The 21,894-nt window shown below is 43.3% G+C and overlaps 2 protein-coding genes across 6 annotated transcripts in view; one reads left to right on the top strand and one right to left on the bottom strand.

Annotated features, from left to right (window-relative positions):
• The window catches only part of LOC112983595 (pikachurin), an 81,699-nt gene extending 80,478 nt beyond the window's left edge, over positions 1–1,221 (top strand). Inside the window, exon 23 of the mRNA XM_064499729.1 lies at positions 251–1,221. Within this exon, the coding sequence (XP_064355799.1) occupies positions 251–405 (155 nt within the window). The 3' untranslated portion in view covers positions 406–1,221. The remainder of the gene's footprint in view (positions 1–250) is intronic.
• A 7,203-nt stretch (positions 1,222–8,424) lies between these two features.
• Positions 8,425–21,894, bottom strand: part of LOC112983582 (leukemia inhibitory factor receptor-like) — a 143,085-nt gene continuing 129,615 nt past the window's right edge. For all 5 annotated transcript variants that reach the window (XM_026100793.2, XM_064500395.1, XM_064500397.1 and 2 more), the window contains 6 exons: positions 21,285–21,386; positions 19,349–19,516; positions 18,503–18,664; positions 17,397–17,490; positions 16,737–16,815; positions 8,425–16,050 (listed from right to left, as the gene is read on the bottom strand). In XM_026100793.2, coding sequence (XP_025956578.2) covers positions 15,412–16,050; positions 16,737–16,815; positions 17,397–17,490; positions 18,503–18,664; positions 19,349–19,516; positions 21,285–21,386 — 1,244 coding nt within the window. In that variant the 3' untranslated portion in view covers positions 8,425–15,411. The remainder of the gene's footprint in view (positions 16,051–16,736; positions 16,816–17,396; positions 17,491–18,502; positions 18,665–19,348; positions 19,517–21,284; positions 21,387–21,894) is intronic.

The following is a 21,894-nucleotide window of genomic DNA, read 5'->3' as shown; positions in this document are numbered from 1 at the left end:
GAGCTTGCTCAGCTCTTACTGAGTGCACGAGTCATGCGATAAAGAGCTCGCATCCTAGTTTATTCTCTTCTGCTGTCCCGTCTATACCTTAGAGAGTCTAAAAACTGTATTTAAAAGGAGAAACCTGTAAATTAAAATTCCCCTCTGAGGTGACCTAGGAAGGATACCGCTGTTGTTGGGTGTGCAGCCTGCCAGGTGGGAATAAACACGTGTTTTGGCGAAGAGTTTCTCATGGCCGCGTTTCTCTCAGGTGGGATGAAGGAAATAGCGCTGCACACGAACAGACAGTACCTGCGGGGCCTGGTGGGCTGCATCTCGCACTTCACGCTGTCGACGGATTACCACATTTCGCTGGTGGAGGACGCTGCTGATGGGAAGAACATCAACACGTGTGGGACCAAGTGACAAGCGAGGAACCGCGACGCAGAGAGCCCGCTGTGTGCTTGCGCGTGTGGCTGAAACCGAGGTGGCCACCACAGTCCTCTACGGCCAGCCTGCGTTCGTCATCTGAGCCGCAGGGAAACCCTGAGAAAGAACGTTTCTTCTGCTGACCAAAGCAAACAAAACTGAACATTTTGTGTAGGAACTGTCCCTTTTGTCCGTTAAATGTTTAGTGAACTCTAAAGGTTGTACATCAGTGCAAATGACAGAGAACTTTGTGATGTAATGCGTAGTTTAATGACTGTGTTGTGGTCCATAGATTATTTCTTTCAATATCAAAGAGAACAGTCTTGAAACACCTGCATTCATTCCAACTTAGAACGATACAATGATTGTATTGTTCAACAAATACACTATCAGGCACTGTATCTATGCATTCAAATACATGTACCAGAACAAGCGGTTCTTCTTAGCACTCTCTAAATTAGCTAAATTATGTTTCATCCTGTGTAAATAATACCTGCAGTGACTGGTTTCAAAATATTGTTGTTTGTTGAGGAGGAAAGTTCTTAAAGTCTACTTTTTTATTACAAGCAACAAGATCAATGAACCGATTTTGTAGAAGTAATTTTATACTTGTATATTTTTTATAGCAGCAGCAGATCTGCTTACATAGTATAACTTTTAACATTTAGGTGTACTATACAATTAGCTCTTTGCACACTTTCCTAAAAATAGCAAAGCAAACTGTGGTTTAAATTTGTTATATGGGAGGCTTAATGTCTGTGTTATACAGTTTTGGTGGAGATATTTGTGAATTATAACCAGTTTTAAATTTGACTCTTTTCGTTTTGTAAATTTTGACAGTTTAAAATTGTACATTATGAAGCTTTCCTGGCTCAAACAGATTAAAGATTAGGGGAAAAAAAAAAGAGCAAACCCTTGCTACTTGTGCTATTTCAAATCACTATTTTTTTTTTTTTTAATGCTCAAAAATCAGAACAGGGTTGTGCAAGAGACCTTGATAGGTCACAATTTTCCTAAAATAATATATTTTCTAGGCATCGAACCAACACTTATGCAATCTTGGTTGCCAAACTGTAATTTAAGCAGTCAAACTGAGTGCTGTCGAGACAGTAAGGAAATGATCCAGAATTTCAGCACTTGGAGATTTTTCTTTTTGTTAACTCTTTGGTTGAAGTTGAGCAGTCAGCTGTATGGGGGGAGACGAGACAGACAGCGCTGGCCACGTGCGACCCACAAACCTCCCTGCTGGCTCCCAGGGCTCTGCTGCAGCGACTCGCCCCATCTCCATCGGCTGGGAGAGAAGCAGGGCCTCCCCGCAGCCCTGACCGTGCTGTCGTTACCTGCTGGTGTCAGACAGGCTTCATCTCAATTCTGACCAGTTAAAACGAACTGGTATGGCAAAGCTGTGTATGTAAGATTTCTGCTGCATTGATACTGTGCCCGGGATGCTCCCTGTTCCCTTGGAATCAAAACACGTAACTGAGACTGGTCCCATCTGAAGCCCACTGTCAACAGCTGCAGGATCAAGGGAAAAAAATAATAGATGCTGCTTGATATTAGCACATGCAAAATAATTCTCAAGAAGAACCCAGCCCTTCTTTTGCATGTTGAAAGAGAAACTCTAATTACTTGGGTAAAAGATCTTGGACTCATTGTAGCCATGTCAGCAGTGGTCAAAAACAAATACTGGGACTTACTAGAGGACTAGAGGAAAAAAAAAAAACAGAAAAATATATCATTGTGTATGCACCTGTGTGCCCTCCCCTGTTCAAATCACACCGCAGAAAAACATCTTTAGAAGAAATAGGCAAGATACAGAGGAACCGGAGACGACAGGGGAGACAGACAGGGGTGGAAAGGGCCTTTATTCAAGGAGAAGCTAAGTTTCATTTAGCTGGAGGGAGACCCACGAGGAACGGAAACCCTGTGTACAGTAGGGAAAAAGACTGACAATGCGCGAACTAGGTTTCACCAAAGTGAGTGATCAGGCAGCAGCTCTAAAATGAAGAACGTACATGGGATTTGATGGTTGGGGATGTAAAGGGGAAAAGTGCAAATAGTTAGAAAGGGCTAAGACGAGGATTGGTGGAGGCCGAAGCTATCGCTGGCTGCTGACTGCAGGAGACCTGCCAGAGGCGGTGGAGATGCAGCCTCTGCGCAGGTTGTCTCTCAGCTGCTGGCTGTTGGACAGGAAAGAGTCAGGTTTTATATGCTCTGGAGTTTTTTACTTCTGGAGTAAACAGTAGCTACCAGCACAGACCTGACACAGCGTAGCAAGATCTGCTGGCCCAGTGTAACTGTAGTCCTTCAAACCTGCCACGCTACTGATGAAGAGTGACGATGTTGTTCCAGAAACAGCATAATTCATTGCCTTGTCACATACGCTTTTCCTTTTCCATCTGGTTGTTTAAAGTACTCTTTCATTTCTGTCACTAAGTTTGGAGATCAGTTCCAAGGCAAACATCTGGCAGGAGAGGTCTCTATTTTAAGAGTATTTACTGCAGAATAACAGGCACTTTGGTACAAGGCGATACTTCTACAGAACGAAAGCTGCTCTTGGAAATGTGTGTGTGTATGGGGGGGGGGGGGTCGGGTAGGAAATGCCTCTGTTGTTATGGTGGAAAAGGAAAAGAAACAAACTGCAGCTCCAGAAATGCCTGTTTCCAATTGCATGTATCACCGCGAGGGAATTCTGCGCTGGCCTCATCGGCCCTGCAGCTTCCCAAATCCAGCACAAATAACAGCTGGATGGTGGGGTGGTGGAGGGAGGGAGGATTACAAAGATGCTGTGGGTTTGGGTTCCTTAAACAAAGAAAAATCCTTTCTGGATCCTTTTAAAGATGGTCCCAAACACTTCCAACAACCAGAGCTGAAGAGCTGAAGCTGTTGCTCCGCCGTCCCGCAGGCAGCATCCCGGCACTGACATTTCCAGCGCCCCGGCGGCGTTCCTGGCGCCCCAGCTGCGCAGGGCGGCCGCATGTGCCAGATGGGGCCGGGAAGCCCAGCACCGGGTCCATGCTGGGTTTAAAAGCAATAGTTTTATTAGGAGGAAATAGGTGCTGGAAATGCAGAAATACTTGACTCTAACTGGAGGTTCGGTCACCCTCTAAGCCTGGGTCAGGGAAGGGGAAGGAGGAGGGAGGACCGGCGCCGACAAAGCAGTCGCTCATTTTTGCAGGGACTTGCCTGGGCTGTGCTGCTTGCTGCTTTCGTGTCTGCTTATTAATCACGGCACGTGATGGCCGGGTGTAGCTGTCACTGGGCACAACCCCGGCACTGCTGCGAGATGGGCGAGCGAGGAGCTCGCACCCTGCGGCCAGGCCCCGTGCTGTCGCTGGAGGAAGGCATCGGTGTGAACCGCCCGGCTAGGCCTGGTAGCTGGCGGCTTTAGCACGAGCCGGCTGGGCAGTGCGACCCTCTTTCCTTAGGCCACAGTTGGTTACTAATGATTCACCAGGGCCAGCGCTCAGGACGAGCAGTCTCGTCTTGCTTCTGTTTACAGCCACAGGCTTTACCAGCACTGGAAAATACACGGCAGCATTTTACTGTGTCTCTTGGAGGCACTGGAGTTTGAGATAAGAAGAAAGGCAGGCTGCTGAATTTGGGGTATATGTTATGTGATTTCTTGAGCTTTTGTGAGCGTCCAGTAGTTCCTGAGGCCCCGGTTCTGGTTTGCAGCTGTTACAGGACTTGTGAGTATTGGCTCCCACTTCGAGTTCAGGTCTGCGCTCCGCAGGTTGCTATGCGGGACAGCAGGGTCAGGTCCTGCTCTGCTTAGTCCAGACAACCTACTCTAGCCCCACATGAGCTGGCAGGTCAGGAAGAGAAGAAGGAAAAAATGCAGTTAACCTAAAGCTGGCGTTGGCAGTCCGGAAAGCTGGAGTCTGGTTGCTTTCTGCCAGCAGTGATGGGAAGACATCTGGCGAAGGGCTGCTGAGGCATCCAGCTGCTTACCCCAGCGAGGGCTCGGGGAGCAGGGGGAGAAGAAAGGCAGCAGCAGCAAATATGCAAATATTTGTTCGCTGGCATCACTAGCACTTTCCTATCAAAGCTGATGAAGGTGAGGAGCTGAGTATCTTCAGTGTGTTTCTGAACAGGTAGGAAGAGTGAGGAAAAATGAAAAGTGCTAGAAAATGGCCATGAAAATGAACCCAGAAGTCCTAGGTCCTCCTACCTCTTTTCTGCAAAACAAATCTCAGGTATTAGCGTTTGCCTGTTTTTCCCACCAGCAGAGCAGCAGAGCAGCTTCACATGCAGGATTTGGGCCCAACAAGGGTGAAAAGGGCCGTGAGCTCATGGGAGAGCAGAGACTGGTGAGCACAGGGAGCGGCACAGAGCTCATTTCTCTGGAAATGTCTACTTACTTCCCCCCCTCGCCCCGCCAAAGGACGCTGTACATCAGTGGGAGCTATCACTGAGTCATTTCCCTGGGCATGAGCCATTTGGGACTCAGCAATCAGTTTTTAGTCAGGTCATCCTAAAGCAAAATTAGTCAAAAAAGGGCAGGGGGGAGCAAGCAAAAAGTTGACAAGGCAAAGCTAAAGCTAGAAGATGCTCCTTACGGTGGGCAAACTGCTGCTGCGATGCTGTGCCCTGGACGCCAGCAGCTCCTCCCCACCCCAGGTCCCGGCTCGGCCTCGGGAGGGCTGCGAGGGCAGGCAGGGAGCAGGATGGGGCCCTGGGGCCGGCCGCTGCCGGGGAGCTGCCGCTGCGCCCTGTGCACCGGGCTGCCACAGGTGCCTGCCGGAGGTGTTGTTTAATCAGCTGGGGTTTGCTCTGGAGAAAACATTTTCATTCCCTTGTTAAAGCAAAATAAGCAAGATGGCAAAAGTGTCGACCCAGCGTGCTTCCAGCACTGCCATAACAGCTCCCTCCACAGCAATACCCACAGCTGGAGGGTTTTAGGAACAGCCTGAAAGATTGTCCTTCAAGAGGCAAATCTTCTCACATTAAAGGACTATAGATAAAATACAGCCGTGTTTTTTTCAGGGAGAGCAGCAGCCGTATATGGTCAGTCAGAAGCTTCTTTCCATCAGCACTTCATTTCTTGGAGAAGGGAAGGGGGGGGGGGGCTCAATGGTTTTTTTTCCCTCCCTAAAGTGAAATCTTGCCCTGGTTTTATGACTCAGGGCATTGCCTGCTCCACCGAGCCCAGCCCTCCCGCTCGCTGTTTTTCCTACGGTTTGAGTCATCATATTTCTAAATACTGTGCGTTGTGGCGAGCCCCCCGCCGCTTCGCGCTCTGGCGTCAGGGCGGCCGTGCGGCTCGCGCCCTCCGCCCAGGAATGTCCCCAGTGACTAACAGCCGGCCTCGCGCTGGCACCTGTGGTCGGTGCAGCTCCGCAAAGGCCAGGCTTTTCCGTAGAGCTCAGCACCAGGGGCTACCCTTAGAAAGCCGGCGGCTGGGAGGAGCCGCTCTCGCTGCTCCCTGCTCGCAGGCTGGGGACAGACTTTGCGCCTCCCCGGCTTGCAGCAGCAGCGAGCAGCCAGGAGCTGCCCAGCTCGGGGAGCAGCGCCCAGCAGGGCTGCCCATGGCACAGATTTGCATGCAAAAAAAATAAATGGCTAGCTCCATTTTATTATTATTATTATTATTATTATTATTATTATTATTATTATTTCTTCCTAGGAGGCAGGAGCGGGGATATGACAAGGGAAGGAGGTGGGGTAGTGGACAAGGCAATGAAATAGCTGCCAGGAGCTGAGCGCATCCCGTGACCCTGGTTCAGGAGGTGGCAGCCTGAACCCCAAGCAGGTGCTTCCCTGGGGTCTGCACCCCAGGAAAAAAAAGCAGGCTTTGGGCAAGGTGCCCACGTGCATCTCCTGTCTCAGACCACCATTCATGGTCTTTAGCCTCCGAAGCTGCTGACCAAGGAAAAGCAAATCTCCAGGTCTGGGGAGAGCCGGGAAAAGTAATTTTTAGCCCATACAAGAGGGGGAAACCACTGGGAGCAGCAAATCCAACCTGGCACGAAAGGACAGCCCTCGAGTCCCAGCCGACACTGAGCTGGCAGCAGCCAGCGCACAGGGCTGCAGTGCGTGTTGCAGACGAGCTGGTGGCACGGGCTGCTCCAGGAGAGCATTGCCAGTCACATCCACATGACCGGCACGCAACGCCGACCTTCGCCTCCGCTGCTTCCCTCCCACTCACGGCCACAGCAGCCTGCTGAGGCCAGCACAGAGCACAGCCTCCCTTTGCCCCTTTTCCCACCCGTGGGCGAGCTCAGCTCTACCTGTGTCACTGCCAACAAATGCTTGACTAACCTCTGCTTAAAAATCCCTTGTCTCGGAGATTGCCTGGGAGCGTTTTCTTTGCTTTTCTGTAGAATCATTATTCTTTGTTTATTGTGCACAGGACAAAGAGGACTTTGTCTCTGTTCCCCTTCCTTTTTTTATTAAGCTTTCTTCGGTCTTCCTTTCTAAGAAAAAGCAACATCAGTTCTTTCAACGCCTTCCTCGCAGGTCATGTTTTCCAGCCCTCTGTGTTCCCATGAGCCATCAGAATTATGAAAGAGAACTGCCCCAAATCGCTGCGTAGGGCAGAAGGCCACAGAGCCTGACGTAAGGAGAAGGGTGGGAGAAATGGGACCGTGGATCGCGGACACCCAAAATGCAGGCTGATTCACAAAGGAATGGCTTTCCAGCCTTCTTACATATTTTGTAGGGGCAACAGTGGTGGCTTACATGGTTGCTTTTTGTGGACATCTTGGAATTTTCATCAATTTTCTTAGGAAGACACCAGAGATGCAAAAGTGCCTTTACAATTTCTCTTGCTTCCTTTTTTTCACACTATGGCTTTTAATCTTGATGTCAACAAAGCAGAATTCAAGACTGAAATCACCGTATTTAGGCTGTTTTCATTTGAACTTCTCAGTTTCTTACCAAAAGAAAGGTTTCTAAGCACTAATGCCTCCTACATAGGGATTCTATATCCTTTATTTACATGTTGAAAATAACTCTTTGCAGTAATAAATGCTAGATCCTAATGCTACAGTCAGTGACGTGTTAGATGCAAATAGCATTGATAATGGAGAGAAAATATAGTTAAGCAGAATATAAAGATGCCTTCTGGCTAACTGCCTCTCACCACCCTCATCCTCATCGTGGAAAACTGGGTTGTTCCAAATGATCTTTCACCATCCTGCCTTCAAACTCGCACTATTTTTATAGCACAACTTACTTTCTTTGAAAGGATATAACACTACCTGAAACCCAGACTCCTCCCAGCTCTGTGATTGTTCTTAATCACTTTGTAAAAATGCCTGTATTGATAGTTCCCCAGTACCTCATAAAATGAGGCTGGATTATGAAACACATTCAAAATTAAAGGTGCCAGCTCACCACTGGCTTAAGGTACCTCATCTCTATCAGCCATGTTTTGGAAATGAAGCACGGTAGGATATCAGCAGCAACCAGTTTTTGCACTGGGTTAGGAAAAAAAAAAAGTAGCCTCAGGGTAAATCTTCACAGAAGTGAGGCTAAGTATTATGTAATCAGCAAGCACACCATATACCTGATAAGAAACAGCAGCTGAGCTATTTGCCACACCTGAGCTTCCTGCAAGAGAGCAAAGAGACAGCACCTGTCTGGAGAGGGGTGAGAGATCCACCTCGTGCTTCTGACGGCACAGCTCTTAGATGCTGTTGAAAAGTAGCCATCTAACAGCAAACCTCCCCCTGCTCATCTCAGAGAGCTTCAGCCCAAGGCTGCAGGGAACCCACATTGCAAAACCACAGCACCACACTCAACAGGATCCAGGTACAACTGGCCTTCTTCGACCAGATGGGCTCCAATGAATCACGTATCCACCAGGAAAGGATGTGCTAAGGAGCAGCTGTTCAGAGATTATCCGAGTTACCACTAGTTCTGCAGACCAAGAAGCCAAGGCTGCGCATGCCAGATTCTGTGGTTATTTACTCTGGCGCAAAGTTAAAATAACTGAGTTTATACTGGAGCATGAGCAAAACTTAACTCTTACTTAAAAATAAACATGCAAGCAAGGAATGTCCAAACATGTAAGAGTGTAAGAAAATATATTTATTAAATTCCATAGTAATACTATGGCAAAACTGTTAAATACATGCGTATTTTTTAGACACACAAAAGCGATACATCAGGAGTTACAACAGCCAAGCAAACTAGGTTTAAAAAGTATGCAAAGTTGGTATCTTAGTGTTAGTTTAGTTTTACATGTCACTTGCCATACTGGAATACTATTTCCCCAACATGACTCCACTCTTCCTTTTTCAAGCATGCATTTGTCTAATTGCTTAGCTAATAAATTTGCTTGCTGATACATTTTGTTGAATCAGTATTTTACTTGGTATGCTACTACCTCATTAAAGTGCCTTGTGATCATTTTGCTTAAATCGTGAAAGAAACGTCTTTTTCAACAACAGATTTGGAAGCTGGACAACTTCAGTACTGTTCAGCAACATAAGTATGATAAATGACTGATTAGATTTAGTGTGTTAGGATGACTATTTTGTCAGTTTGATTTATTTTTTATTCTCAGAACTAACTTCTATAGATGACCATTGCAAACTGGCAAACAATACTTTCACTAGTATTGAACAAAAGTCCATTAAAATTTTTGTAAAAACAGAACATAGAAACATCTCTAAACAAATCATTTACGCTGTAAAAAATATGGTATAAAAAGTGAAAGCTAAAAAAAAATTGAACCTGTTCACAGTATATATTTTACAAGTTACAGCATTTCAGTACAATGTAGTTTTTCCAGGTGACCTGTATGACTCCATCAGCTCCACTGCTTTGTGCACCACAATGGGATCAAAGATCAAATTAAAGTTATGTTTGGGAGGGGATTTCAGACAAGGGTCGGTTATCTTCTTTTTTTGCTATTCCCTGCTTTATAAGCTTTTCTGACACACTACGAAGCATGAAATGTTGTTCAACCTAAGTCACTCTTAAATCACATTAAGGATAACACATCAAGGTGAACTTCTAAAATTCTTTTTTTATCGTCTTACTGCTTAAAAGCATGAGACCTTATCAGTTTCTATTTCACTTTGCCCCATTTGAGCTGTTTGTTTTTTCAGTTTTTCCTTAGCCCAAATTATCAAAGAAAGAACATTTCACTTCCTTTTACTTTCTGGGCAGGCTTCACTCTCTGGGTCCTACATTTTGCACCACGTAAGACCAACTGAGTTGCAAAGGCACTGAAACTCGGGCCAGTCAGCGTGTTGGTGTAAGTCTTGCCAGTATTTCCATTAGAGCCTGCTTTCATGCAACAATAATTAAGTGCAGATTTGGGACCTTCCAAAAACCTACCTAGAGCGACTGCTGGGTAACCCATGAACACAGTAAGGATGCCACCACACAGCTGAGGCATGGATGGGGGCCACCCCCAAGTGGCCTGGGCGGTCCACGAAGGACGACATCCACCCCGTTTCCCTCGGGTGAGCAGGGCTGCAGCCTGGCCCTGCCCGAGCTGGTGCGGAGGTGCTCGAAGCCGGCGCCAGCTCGCTTCCCGCAGCGGCTCTGCCTGGCTCGCTGCAGGAAGGGGAGCGAGATTAACCCCGTGCTCCCACGCAGCACCCAGCCGTCACACCAGCTCCCCTCTCCTGGCAAGCAGAGCCGGTCCTCTGCAATCTGGAAGTCCTCTGCAGACTTTTTTTTGTTGTAAAAGTGAAAGAAATTAACAGACATTTTTGTGGAGGAAAAGGATTGTTATGCACCCTCTGACAACGTGTAAAGTCACAGAAAACCCTGCCAATATCATCTGAGGTTTGTTTGCATAACATGCAAAAAGGAAACAAACACTGGCTATCTTAGAAACACTGGGGGAAATCCAGAGTTACATAAATGGGGGTGGAGGGAAATAAAATTGTTATGGAAGAAACTGTTTTCCAGCTTTTAGGAAGATATTTAAAAATTTATGACTGGCCTAAGCATGAGGAAATGAGTCTTTTAAATACTCCAACATTTCTGAATCTGTGTCTGGCATTCTGGGGTCTGGGATTGTGTTTCCATCTTTGCTATGGAGAAGTCAAAGAAAAAAGCCAACAAAAAACCATCAGAACTGCCAAAGGCATCTCTAACATTAATCACACAGGTCACCATTAAATGCACAACAGCATGAACCTCGATGTAACACGTTGGGAGGAGTGCAGACGACAGCCTTTTCCTCAAGATGAAACTGCACCTCAAGGCATACATACACTCAAGTACAGGGATCTGAAAAAAAATGCTCTGAGAACTGCAAGCCAACAACTTCTGCAATACACACCTAGGCACATATGGATGTAAGCACATATTTGCATAAGGAGTTAGGACCTTTCTTAGTGTTAAAAATATTAATGCCATTTGAACTGAGGACTCCATCAAAGTCTGTGGTGGAACAGAGGATGCTATTTACATGGGAAGCTCTTGACAAATTTATGGTACACAGAGCCTTGTTAGCAATCTGATTCATCAAATATTACTCACATTTTTTCTAAGTATTTCAAATTCTTTTACTATGTTTCCATCTACTTATAGGTACAAATATTCTATTTACAATGAAATAAACTCTAAAAATAGAGCACACAATTTGTCATTTCCTTTTAACAGTGATCTCCAAACACCTTATCCCTCCAATGCATCCAATTGTCTTCATTTTTGCTACTATTTTCAATAAGCAATTTTCACATTCAACTGAGTGTCATGGAGAAGGACAACATCACAGGGAACCCCACAGCCCTAAGCTCCAACTCCACCCAGTTGAACTTACAGATACATACACACAGGCTTGGAGGTGCCTCTTCAGAGCAGCCTAAAACTCTAGTCCAGCAGGAATTCCCTGCTTTCACATTCCCAGCAAAGGAAAGCTCTGGTCCCCCACATAAAGCAAAGATGAAGAAACATGCTGCATTTGCCAATTGTGCCTTGATGGACAACACAGCTACTGGTTCCCTTTGGACATGGTTCACCTATGAAAGTAGCAGCTACAAATAATAAAGACAGCTACCACAGGAAATGTCAGTCATTAGGTCCTAAGTCTGCATATGCAGCCATCACATAGCAGGGGAGATAATTAACTGCCTGCCTGCAACATTAGCTTACTCTTTTTGACGATATATTAGCTAGTAGTTCTGTGAGGTATATCATATTCATATCTACAACCCCAGTATTTAACACACAACCCAAGATCCCAGATCCCCCCACCTGTCAGTCAGTACAACAAAAATAATGAACACACCAAACAGGAGAGTGCCCGCTGTTACATCAAATGTGACCCATGTTCTGTGCATAAAGTGAACAGTATAAAAACCCATTACAAAAACCAAACCCAGTCATCACATATGACAGTCATGGCTCAAAAATAAAAAGCAGCAGCATCGATGATTTGCTTCAGAAAGTAATTGCTTGACCCTGACATCCTACTTCTCTGAACACTGATCAAACACTGAGTTAACAGTAATGGTGGTTTTGGACACAATCCATTCTGTCTGTATCCCTTCTAGAAGTTGTTTTTTTATTTTTTGTTTTTAAATCAGAACTTCCCACTCTTTAGAAAAAAACAAAAAGACAAAAGAACTAAAACAACAAAAAATATTTAATACAGAACTAAGCGCTTTCAAAAAAGTGATGGTTAGGAAATGTAGTACTTCTAGTTATTAAGATATTTTTCAGAAACGAGGGGGAGGAATTCTGCCTCTATCTGACTTGATGGAAGAGGCTCACCAGGAACTCTGAAGGCATCAGTTCAAGGAGTCTGATCCCCTTTGAAGCCCAAAGCTTTAGTCTTATAATTGTTATCTATACATTTGGAAGCTAAACAGCACCATGCTTTGAAAGTAAATTTGGTATGGAAGAGAAGTTGCTTCTCAGTGCCACTATCCAGCTCATATTTGGACTCACTGCTGAAGATTTAAGATAGGCATTTGAATGAGTCCTCACCTGGAGCACTGAACAGGCTCCAAGGAAACCACAGAGCTGAAGTGACTGAACTTTCAGCTGCTCAGATGAAAACTGCCTGCTGGTTCACAACCACTGAGTGCTGCACATGCTGCACGAGCCGGTGCCTCTCCTCTATTTGCCCCGCTCTAGTGTTACCGATAAAACATTATGGGTGTGGTAAGCCATTACTATTAAAAGGACTCTTGTGTTCTACATCCTTGAAATAATTCAATTAAAATAGATAATCGAAGGAAAAAAAAGTGATGGATAATTAGATGGGAGCGCTTTGATAACACTGTGACAGACCCTATATTTGGGGAACTTTTCTCCAGCTTATCACTAAGAAATCTACCAATTTAAAATGCTGTTGCCTTTGCTGAAAAGGAAAGGCAGCACAGAGGAAAAATACAAGCAACGTGTGCTCAGGTTAAGTGATCCTCTGCGGAAACATTGCATGGGTGTCAGGCTACTCTTTGCGCACTCTGTACATGCTCTGCAGTTGCCCTGGCTTCCAGTCTGATGAGCTAAAAAAACCTGCTAGTACGCTCAAACTTCAGTTTGATTTTGCTTCTTGCTATACACAGCCATAAGAAAGCATAGTTATTCCTCAAGATCAGCTGTTCCAACACAAAGGGGTTTTTTGTCATTTGGATCATCATACAACAGTGATTGCTCCTCTGTACTGAAAAACTGCTCCATAAGAAAAAGAAAACCGTACACACAAACAACTCCCCCCACCCCACACACAACCCATGCAGTGTCTCCTTGACATCATCTGCTTTTAATTAAAAGCATATGGCAGCACAGCCTAAAATTCACCTTAGGTACTAAACACATTAAGGCAGCTTTGCAGTACTGAAAAGAAATCTGCTCTCGGTGAGGTGTTGTGAGCTTTGGAAGCGAAGGAACAGGTCTTTCCTATTTGGATTTAGCCACCTCCCAGCCACCAAGCGCACAGGAGCAGAACTACCTCCTTTTATGTATTAATCTAGTGTTCTGAATAACAGGCAGTAATAATTAGGCATGAAACCTTCTCCTGCAGTGATGTCTTGTAACTGATGGATGCCAGCTCTTCTCACTGTCTGTCTGCCTTTTCACTTGCATCTCTCTTAATTCCAAAATTCATCCTTGAATACTGAATCTTATCCGCACTTTCTGTTTTTTCAGACAGACCTTGTATTCTGTCAGGTCTGTAGACAGATCTATTTTTATTGCTTTCACACTTCCAGAAGGTGCACACGGGCAGTTACTACTGATGAGGATTTGGATGCTATTTACTTATTTGACTTTTCATCAGTTTTGAAATCTCCCTATTCTTTCTTTCTGTGGAGATGGCACAGACATTCCAATATCTGAAATTTCACCATCTACTGCTGTGATTGAGTTTAGCTCAATGCTTGGTTTTATTTTGACAGCCAGATCATGTGGTTTTGTGGACCAAATGTCTACCAAGCTAGCCATCTTCCTGGTCTGTTCTCACTTCTTTAGAACTAATAGCTTAGCAAATTCAGCCTCCCTATCTGTCTCAGGATCTTATCCATTCCTTCACCTTATAATTCAAAAAGCCACAAACTAGTTACAGAAATCAAAATCTAAAAAAAAAGATTCACTGAGGACTTTATAGAGACCCTCTTTGATCAAGTGCCTTAACGTACAACCTCTCACAACTGTGTTTTACAGTAAGGAACAGGTAAATTAGAAAGCACTTTCTGGTGCAAGCTAGTGAAACTTGTATGTGTGCGCCAGAGTCTGAAGTTTACACAGTGAAATGTTACAATCAATCAGAGCTGCCTGGAGGTGCACATGTGAAAACAAAAGTTTTCAAAGACGATTGTTCTGAACATTTCTTTAAGCACACAGATTTACATCATCTAAGCTATCTTTGCATTACATGTCTGGTAAAGGAGAGGTAGAATTAGCAACACCAAAACCTCATTGGGTTTCTCCCTGCCAGCAGAAAAATCCCACCTAGCACTCCCAGGGGGGATTTGTTGAGAGGGCCCCGCTGGGTAGATACTGTGGAGAACAGCCAGGCAGCAGGTGGCAAAGCTAATACAGTAAAGATAATCCAAGGAGCAATTTGTTCTCAAGGAGCTAATATTACTATCCCTAATTTCTGGTGCTAAACTGTTTCGTCAGCTAACGTTAGTAAATGTAGATTTCCCCATGGCTGACATTGGTGTGTAGTACAACCAAAGACTGATGAACACTGTGGGAGAATGGAATATTGTACCACTTGGAGACAAGAGATCTGGAGCTGAAGCTATAAAAATACAAAATGCATTAGTGCAATACATTAGGAAATATTTACTCCTTAACCAAAGGATAGAAAAAATATAGAGCATTTTAAGGATTAAAAAAAAGTTTTCAACTTGACGCAGTTCTCACTGAGGTTTAAATCAGTGTTACACTTTTTTTCCAAGCTTGTACCCCTGAGTCAAACATTGAATAAACATTGTACAGTAGGTACAGAAACTAGTGTCTAGTTAAAAAGCAACACATATGAATGGCCATTGCTTAAGAAGTGTTAAACAGTGATGATACTCTTCCATACGGGAGAAAAAAATAGCACTTTGATCTGTTTTTAGTTTATGAGTAGGTGAAAGATCTCAAGAGTTTCCAACCATGCTGTTTCTATGCGTTAGGCTGAGGTCTGTGATAAATTAAACCTTCCATTCATAAACCTGTTTGGGCTACATCTTTTGAGTATGCACAGTTGAGAACAACTACAACAAAGCAAAGCAATCTTTCTAAGTTATAAGTTGTATGAGACCATATTAATCTTGGAACACTATGTGAAGGTAGGCAGAGTTCTTTGACTATGATTATCAGGAGATCTAAACTCAATACCCCTTACATCCAATATATTTTACTAGAATAATAACTAACTGGCTATAACTTTGGCCTTTTAGCCTCTATTAAAATGGAACATTAACACTTTCACTAACTTAAACATGGTAACATTCAGCTCACTTGAACCTCTGCTGACAGTCTCCAAGAGTTATTCATGCCTTTTGCACTTATCTTCCTCCTTTCCTTACAACATCAGGAATAAGAGCTTATTTAGAAGGCAGCTTCAGGTGCAATGAGAACTCACTGTTAATCGTTTGGTTTGTTCTGAAAAAAGTGTGTAAAGGACCACCCTGTGTTAGTGGGTTTGGGAGAGTCTTCATCATCCTTTGGGGGGATCAAAAACTGTCGGGAATTAATGGAGCACGGGCTACCAAAAGATGCATTTTCATTGTTGCTTTCAACTGATCCGGGTGAGTCTGGAGTGTCCATGTTCCAGGCATTTGTGTTTGCTTGAGGCCTGTAACCTGCAGTTTTATCTGATTCTTCCTCTGTAGCTAAGCGAGACTCTATTTTCAGAGCACTGATAGGCAGCTGCATTTGTGGCTTGTAGCCTGCTGTAGTCACTAAGTCTATTTCTGACTCCTCCTCTGCTTTAATTTGAGGCTGATACATTGATTGGATGTCAATGTAAACCACCTGAGATGACCCCACAGGTTCATCCATAGGGGCATTTGAGATCTCCTCTTCAATGATAGGGGGGCAGTATGACACAACCACGTGATTCTCATTTTCTGAGTCGCAGCCATCCTCGGGCACAGTGGTGTCTGCAGCTGGGGACATCATCTCTGTGTCTTCTATCTTGGGAGCTGCAGACTGTGTTTCCACCACTTCAACACTATTGGGGGTGCAAGGGTTCATTTCCAGTGTTTTAAGTGTCTTATTCCCCTGAAGTGAGAAAAAGGAGAAAGGAGAAAGACTAAGCAAAAAGACCAGGAAATCCTGAAAGCAACAGCTTGCCTGAATTAAAATAGTATGCTGGCTTGCAGCTTGCCTTCATTCCACTGCCACTGGTACAACACGAAAAAGTGATTTAATTCTCGTTTTCAACCTCATGAATATTCACACATTCCTGTTAACATAAAAGTATTCCAGCTAACTTAAAGAGACTCCAGGTTTTGTAGTAAGTGTTTCAGAACTGCTTCATCGAATCTTCACTTTGTATAAGCCATTCCAGAAAGTTATTTAAATGTTACACTTAGTTCCAGCTATTAAGTGCGTCAGAAGGTTGGGGACATGGCACACACACTTCTCCCCACTTTCCACTGCTCCTAACACTGTGAGGAAGATGATGACTATATGGGAGTAAGCTGGACTTATCCCGTCTACTGAGATGTGCTATTACCATGGGAGGACAGAAGTGCAGCAGTGCTTTCCTTGTTCAAACTTTTCAAGTAACTACGTTAACGACATGATAGCTCCAGATATGGCCTGACAAAAGTAACTCAGTAACTTGCCCTGTCCCCCCCTGCCACGGAGTTAACTTACAACTGCAGCAGAAGACTCAAAGTTTGCAAAAGACTCTTACAATGCCTTTTAGAAGTTTAAAATACCAAGTTTAAAAAGAGGCTTACTTCGCAGATGTTCTTCTGAAACTGCAGTGCCTTGCTGTTCTCAGGATTTGGGATCTCAGGATAAAATGTTTCTTTAATCCTTTAAAGAAGAAAGAAAGAACTTTTAAAAGTTACCAGGCCTCGAAACAGATTGACAATACAATAAAGGAATCAGGACATTTCCCTTTAATTCAGAACACTCAAGACATCTGGCACAAAGCTTTAGTGTGTTACATTTTCACATTTCACTGAGTATTTAATGGAAAGAAAGCAAACATTTTCTTTTTATTTTTAACTTGGGAACTTGAAATGCCATATTTACGAGAAGTTGAAGATCAAATGTCCACCTGAGTCTTTGTGGACGGGTCACAAATTATAATACATCACCAGCTTATTTACATTTAGGGACTATTTATAAACGGTGCTCACTGGGAGACAGGCTGCCGCAACCCTTTTTGCATTCCTAACTAAGTGCAAGTTCTTTCCAACTTCTCTCCAACTCAATTCCTTTCTCACCTTCTACAATGTGTTTTTGCCACCTGCTCTTAAAAAACAGGCCTGTAAACCCCACTGACGTCTTTGGGTAGTCGGAGAAAACAAAGAGTAACTTAAATAATAGAACACTCTAGCTCTGAAGCAAACACATCCAGGAGAAGATTGGAAGTGAATGCAGGCATTTACCATTCCCTCTTTCTGTAGCAAAAGATGCTGGCCGCTACTCCAAGCAGAACAACCACTGCCACTGGGATGAGGATTGCAATGATTAATCCCACAGCTGGAGAGGGGAAAAGAAAAAACAGTAAAGACATATCTCAAATTACCAGCAAGCTTTATGGCTTTTGTATCACTCCCACAGACCAGAGACCAGAAACTCATCTAACAGTGGTCTACAGTGACCTATACCATATACTTCCCCTTTGCAGGAAGGGGAAAAGTCCATCTGTAAAAGAGCTGATTCAGGGATAACTGCAGAAATCGACAGATATTTCTCTCCGATTGCTTAATTGAGAAGAGCTCCATATGCAACACAAGAATGATTGCCACGTAAGTTCTGTTCTCAGTAAGCGCTAGAATTACACTTCCAGGTTACCTGAGCTGGCAAAATCTCTGGTAACAGCTCTTACAGGGCAACAACTCATTGCACAAACTGCACTGCCTTTTATCTGGTTTACAATGCTTCTAATCCCCAGAGTTTACTCTGATACGTTCCCACTGTCTGGCTCCACTGATGTTAAGTGCCTCAGGTTTGATTTTTTTAAATATATTCGTTGCACCCCGATGCTTATTCTTCCCTCTACATGAAATACTTTTTAAAAATTTCTCATCCCCCAAAGCTGATCTCTTTCTGTAACTGTCTTTCTGGGTTTGCTTCTGTCACGGGATTGATAAAGCTGAAATCAAAGCAGAGAGGCATCTGTTTATAATTCTGAAACTGGTAAATATTTCCATAATGCCTTTCTTCCCACCATTTATTAGCAGATATTCATCATGGGAAAATTGACAAAAATAACTAGCTGCTTCAAAAAGGCTAAGACTCCACCATGTCTAGGAGTAGTTTGAGAGTTATTTTTCTTGCATTCATTACCATGAACTATACAGTAGCTATAACAGGAATGTTTTTTCACAGCAATTTTTATATTTAAAAATAAACAGCTAAATAAATTAAAATAAAAAGTAGGCTATAGGCCCAAACTACTTGAAGGGACCAGACAAAATAATCTCATCTTTATATATATTGTACAGCCCCTGTGCTAAAGAATATTAATAAACAGGGATATTCAACTTACAATCCTCCTTTGTCACCACGTAGAGGCTATTTGGAGGGCTCATCCCACCAGCAGTGTAGGCTTGTAGATCCAGCTGGTAGCTTGTTTTGCCTTGAAGATCAAGTATTCTCAAAGACTTCTTTGTTAAGTCAGTGATATTCTTAACTTTAAGTTCTGGATTCCCTGTTTGTTTGTAAGAAGTAAGAAGAGAATACATTGTAAGAAGGGATTCTCAGAAACAGCCTCGGCATAAGCAAGAATTTCTTAAAATCAGCATATTAAGCCTGCAAAACAGTCTTTGGAAAGGAAAGAAACAGAGAATCCCAGGAATGCTGCTTAGCCGCGCAGCAGCAAACAATATAGTGTGCATGTTGCTGCCGCAGACTGTTTTTTACACTCAGGTTTCTCCTATTACGTTAATGAGCTGGGCTTCAGTTCTCTACAGACGTGTCCTTACGGGATGGGTACTGGAGGAATATACTCCATGAAATACAGACACGTAACTTCCTACCCATCATCTAGCCGGTGAGTCTGAACACAGGGCAGTGTGTCACACTGTCACTTAGTCACTGCACAGCTTTATGGCCTTGGCGAGTCAGCGCTTTCTCCGACTTTTGCCTTATATTAAAGAATAACTGTGCTACCAACACAAAGAGCTGATCTTCCAAATGCCTTTGTCACATATCAGGGGCCAATTCTGTCACTGAGTAATGCAACCGAACTATAATTAAAACATCCTTTTTTTTTCTTTTTTTTTTTCTTTTTTTTCTTTTTTTTTCTTTTTTTTTCCCCCCAAAGTGAAATTAAACTACTGGGGAATAAAAAAAGACTTGAACAGGGAAGTGGCAATCTACAGATTTCACTTACCTGATTCTGAAAGCCTAGGCTTTAAAGCATCTTTTTCACCTTTTGCAAAGGAAAGCCGATATCCCTCTAGAAACCCCTGACAATCCTCAATAGGAATGTCTTCCCATTTTACCAATATTGAATCTGAAGATGTTTCTTCTACGGTAAAGTTTGGTGCACGTTTTGGAGCTGTAGGGAGAATTATAAAGGAGAAAGTAAGAAACCACACTATCATTACATGCTGAATCCATATGAGTCTTGCATCAATTTTATTTTGGAGCTAGTATGTTCGGCTTTTTCCTGAATACTCTTCTCTCACTCTAGAGGACATGTAAAAAAACTGAGTAGGTGATCCTACAAAGTGATCAGTATGTCTGTCTCCTTATCAGTAATTACTGCAGTACTATCTACCACTAGAAGCTGAATGAAAAACATTTCCTTAAACAGCCTTTTTGCAGACACATGTGTGATATACCCCCGTTCCTGCAACAAACCCAGAAAGTTTGCATAAACATTCAGAGCATGCAAACTGAAGTGTTTATTTTTTTAAGGCCTTAACTCTGTGACTACACTACTTGTATTCAAATTAAACAAAGTTCTCATTCCTATCAAGGAAATCTAGCTCAGCTTAAAAGAATTAGTCTTTGCTGGCATTGCAAATCCTCATTCCTATCTCTGGACCCCACTGAAAGTATCACAGCAGACATTGTGTACGGTCACATAACAGGACGTCGACTGATGTTGGTCACCGATCTGTGACTATCTACCAAACCTGACTCATGTTTAAGAATGCATCTATTTTGTCTTGATGGCTATCCGTCCAAGGCAAATATGAAGTTTTAGAATAAATCTCTGCTCTCCAGCAAAGTGAATACATTTCCCAATTCCTAATAAGCTTCTTTTCAGTATTCAATGGATCCCCCCCCCCCAATTCTTTATTCTTTTATCTTTAAACCTTCTAATTCTTTTAAGAACCCATATGAGAAACCTTCCAAGAGACTGTTCAAGATTTTTAAAGAGATGCAAATGGCTAAAAGTTAAGTTTTTGGTAAAATTGCCCTAATCTCATTGTCAGTCCTAACAATCAAATACACAAGGATATTTCCACGGGCTCAGATTATGCGATCAGCTTAGTTTTCCAAGCAAAGTATTCCAGCAAAAACGCATTAAATTTGCAAGTGAAATGGTCTAAGAAGTGCATTTAATCAGCAACATTGTGGACATATCTTAGATTTGCTGAGCAGTACCACACGTGCTCAGAAGTCTACTTTGACTTGACAGATCAAGACAAGTTCCTTCCTTTCCTGGGGAAGTGATCCCATCCCTGCAGTTCAAATTATGCCTGTGCCTCCAACTCTGCAACATCGTTATTTTCAGAGCGAGCTTCTGCGACACCCTACACCACCAAGCAAGCTGGGGGACACAGGGATAGCGTGTGCCGAGAACTGAAAGGGGCTGCTTTCATATAACCACCCGGTGCACGGTTTGAACTGCAAACGTGCTACTATCGACATCTGAGATTACGCACAAACCAGGCTGGCGGTTCAGCAGGGGCGGTGACGGGGATGCAAAGCATGTGCGTCTCTGTGTTTGTGTACATGTGCGTGGGGGGGAGAGAAAGCAAGCACGCCCCACACGTTTATAACTTCCAAACTGAACAGCCACATCTGTTCTTAAGAAAAAGCAGGGCAATCCATAAAAGCATTTTCAAGTCAATAGCACAGCACTTTGTATTTGAAGCAAGAGCACTGAAAAAAAAGAAAAGGTGTGGTACAGAAATTTAAAGCTTACTGGATCTAAGAAGAGAACTATATTGCAGATGTATATGAAGAAATTGCAGAAGTCAATGGTGCTATAAGGGGATTCTGTTCTTACTCTTCTTCTGCTAACATTGAACTAAAAATAGGCACAGTTTAAATTCACTTTGTAATGATTCTGAATGATAAAGTACACTTACGCAGCTCTTTCATATACCCAGTTATGTTCTTCAGTAACTGATATCCACTGGATTTGCAGCCATATAGTGAAAAGTTGTATCGCACGCCAGGTCTAAACAGTGCTGCAAGAGAAAATCACTGTTAAGAAGATTTGCTTAGGATTTTAGCTTTCAGATGATGCACACACATAAGTACACATTAAAAAAATCAGAAAGTCTTAGACCACAGTGGTAGGTATCAATATCATCCCTATTTATAATTCCTATAAAAGCTATGCCATGAGACACAGTTTAGAGGCAGTAAAAAACCAAAAATCTAGCTCTCAGAGCAATTTCAGTCCTAAACAAATAGAAGAGAAAACAGTCTACTGGAATTGCATTAAATTGCTCTTTTCCACAAGGAAACACAAACTGTGAAGTTACAGAAACAATCCCTTTTGTTGCCTCCCACGGCACCTACATAGATCCTGCTTACTCAGAAGTACAAATGCATCTTTAAAATACACAGGCTTACTACAGACACAGCGCAAACGTAATTCAGAGAACTCTCAAAAGTGATACTGGAGCACTTCAACAACGAAATCCAGGTCTGAATTCCAACCATATAAAATGGATATTCATCAAACTTCCC

This window comes from Dromaius novaehollandiae, chromosome W (genome assembly GCF_036370855.1).
Source record: "Dromaius novaehollandiae isolate bDroNov1 chromosome W, bDroNov1.hap1, whole genome shotgun sequence".
In the NCBI taxonomy this organism is placed as follows: Eukaryota; Metazoa; Chordata; class Aves; order Casuariiformes; family Dromaiidae; genus Dromaius; species Dromaius novaehollandiae.
The sequence above is the reverse complement of the archived record's forward strand: the minus strand, read 5'-3'. Positions and strand labels throughout refer to the sequence as shown.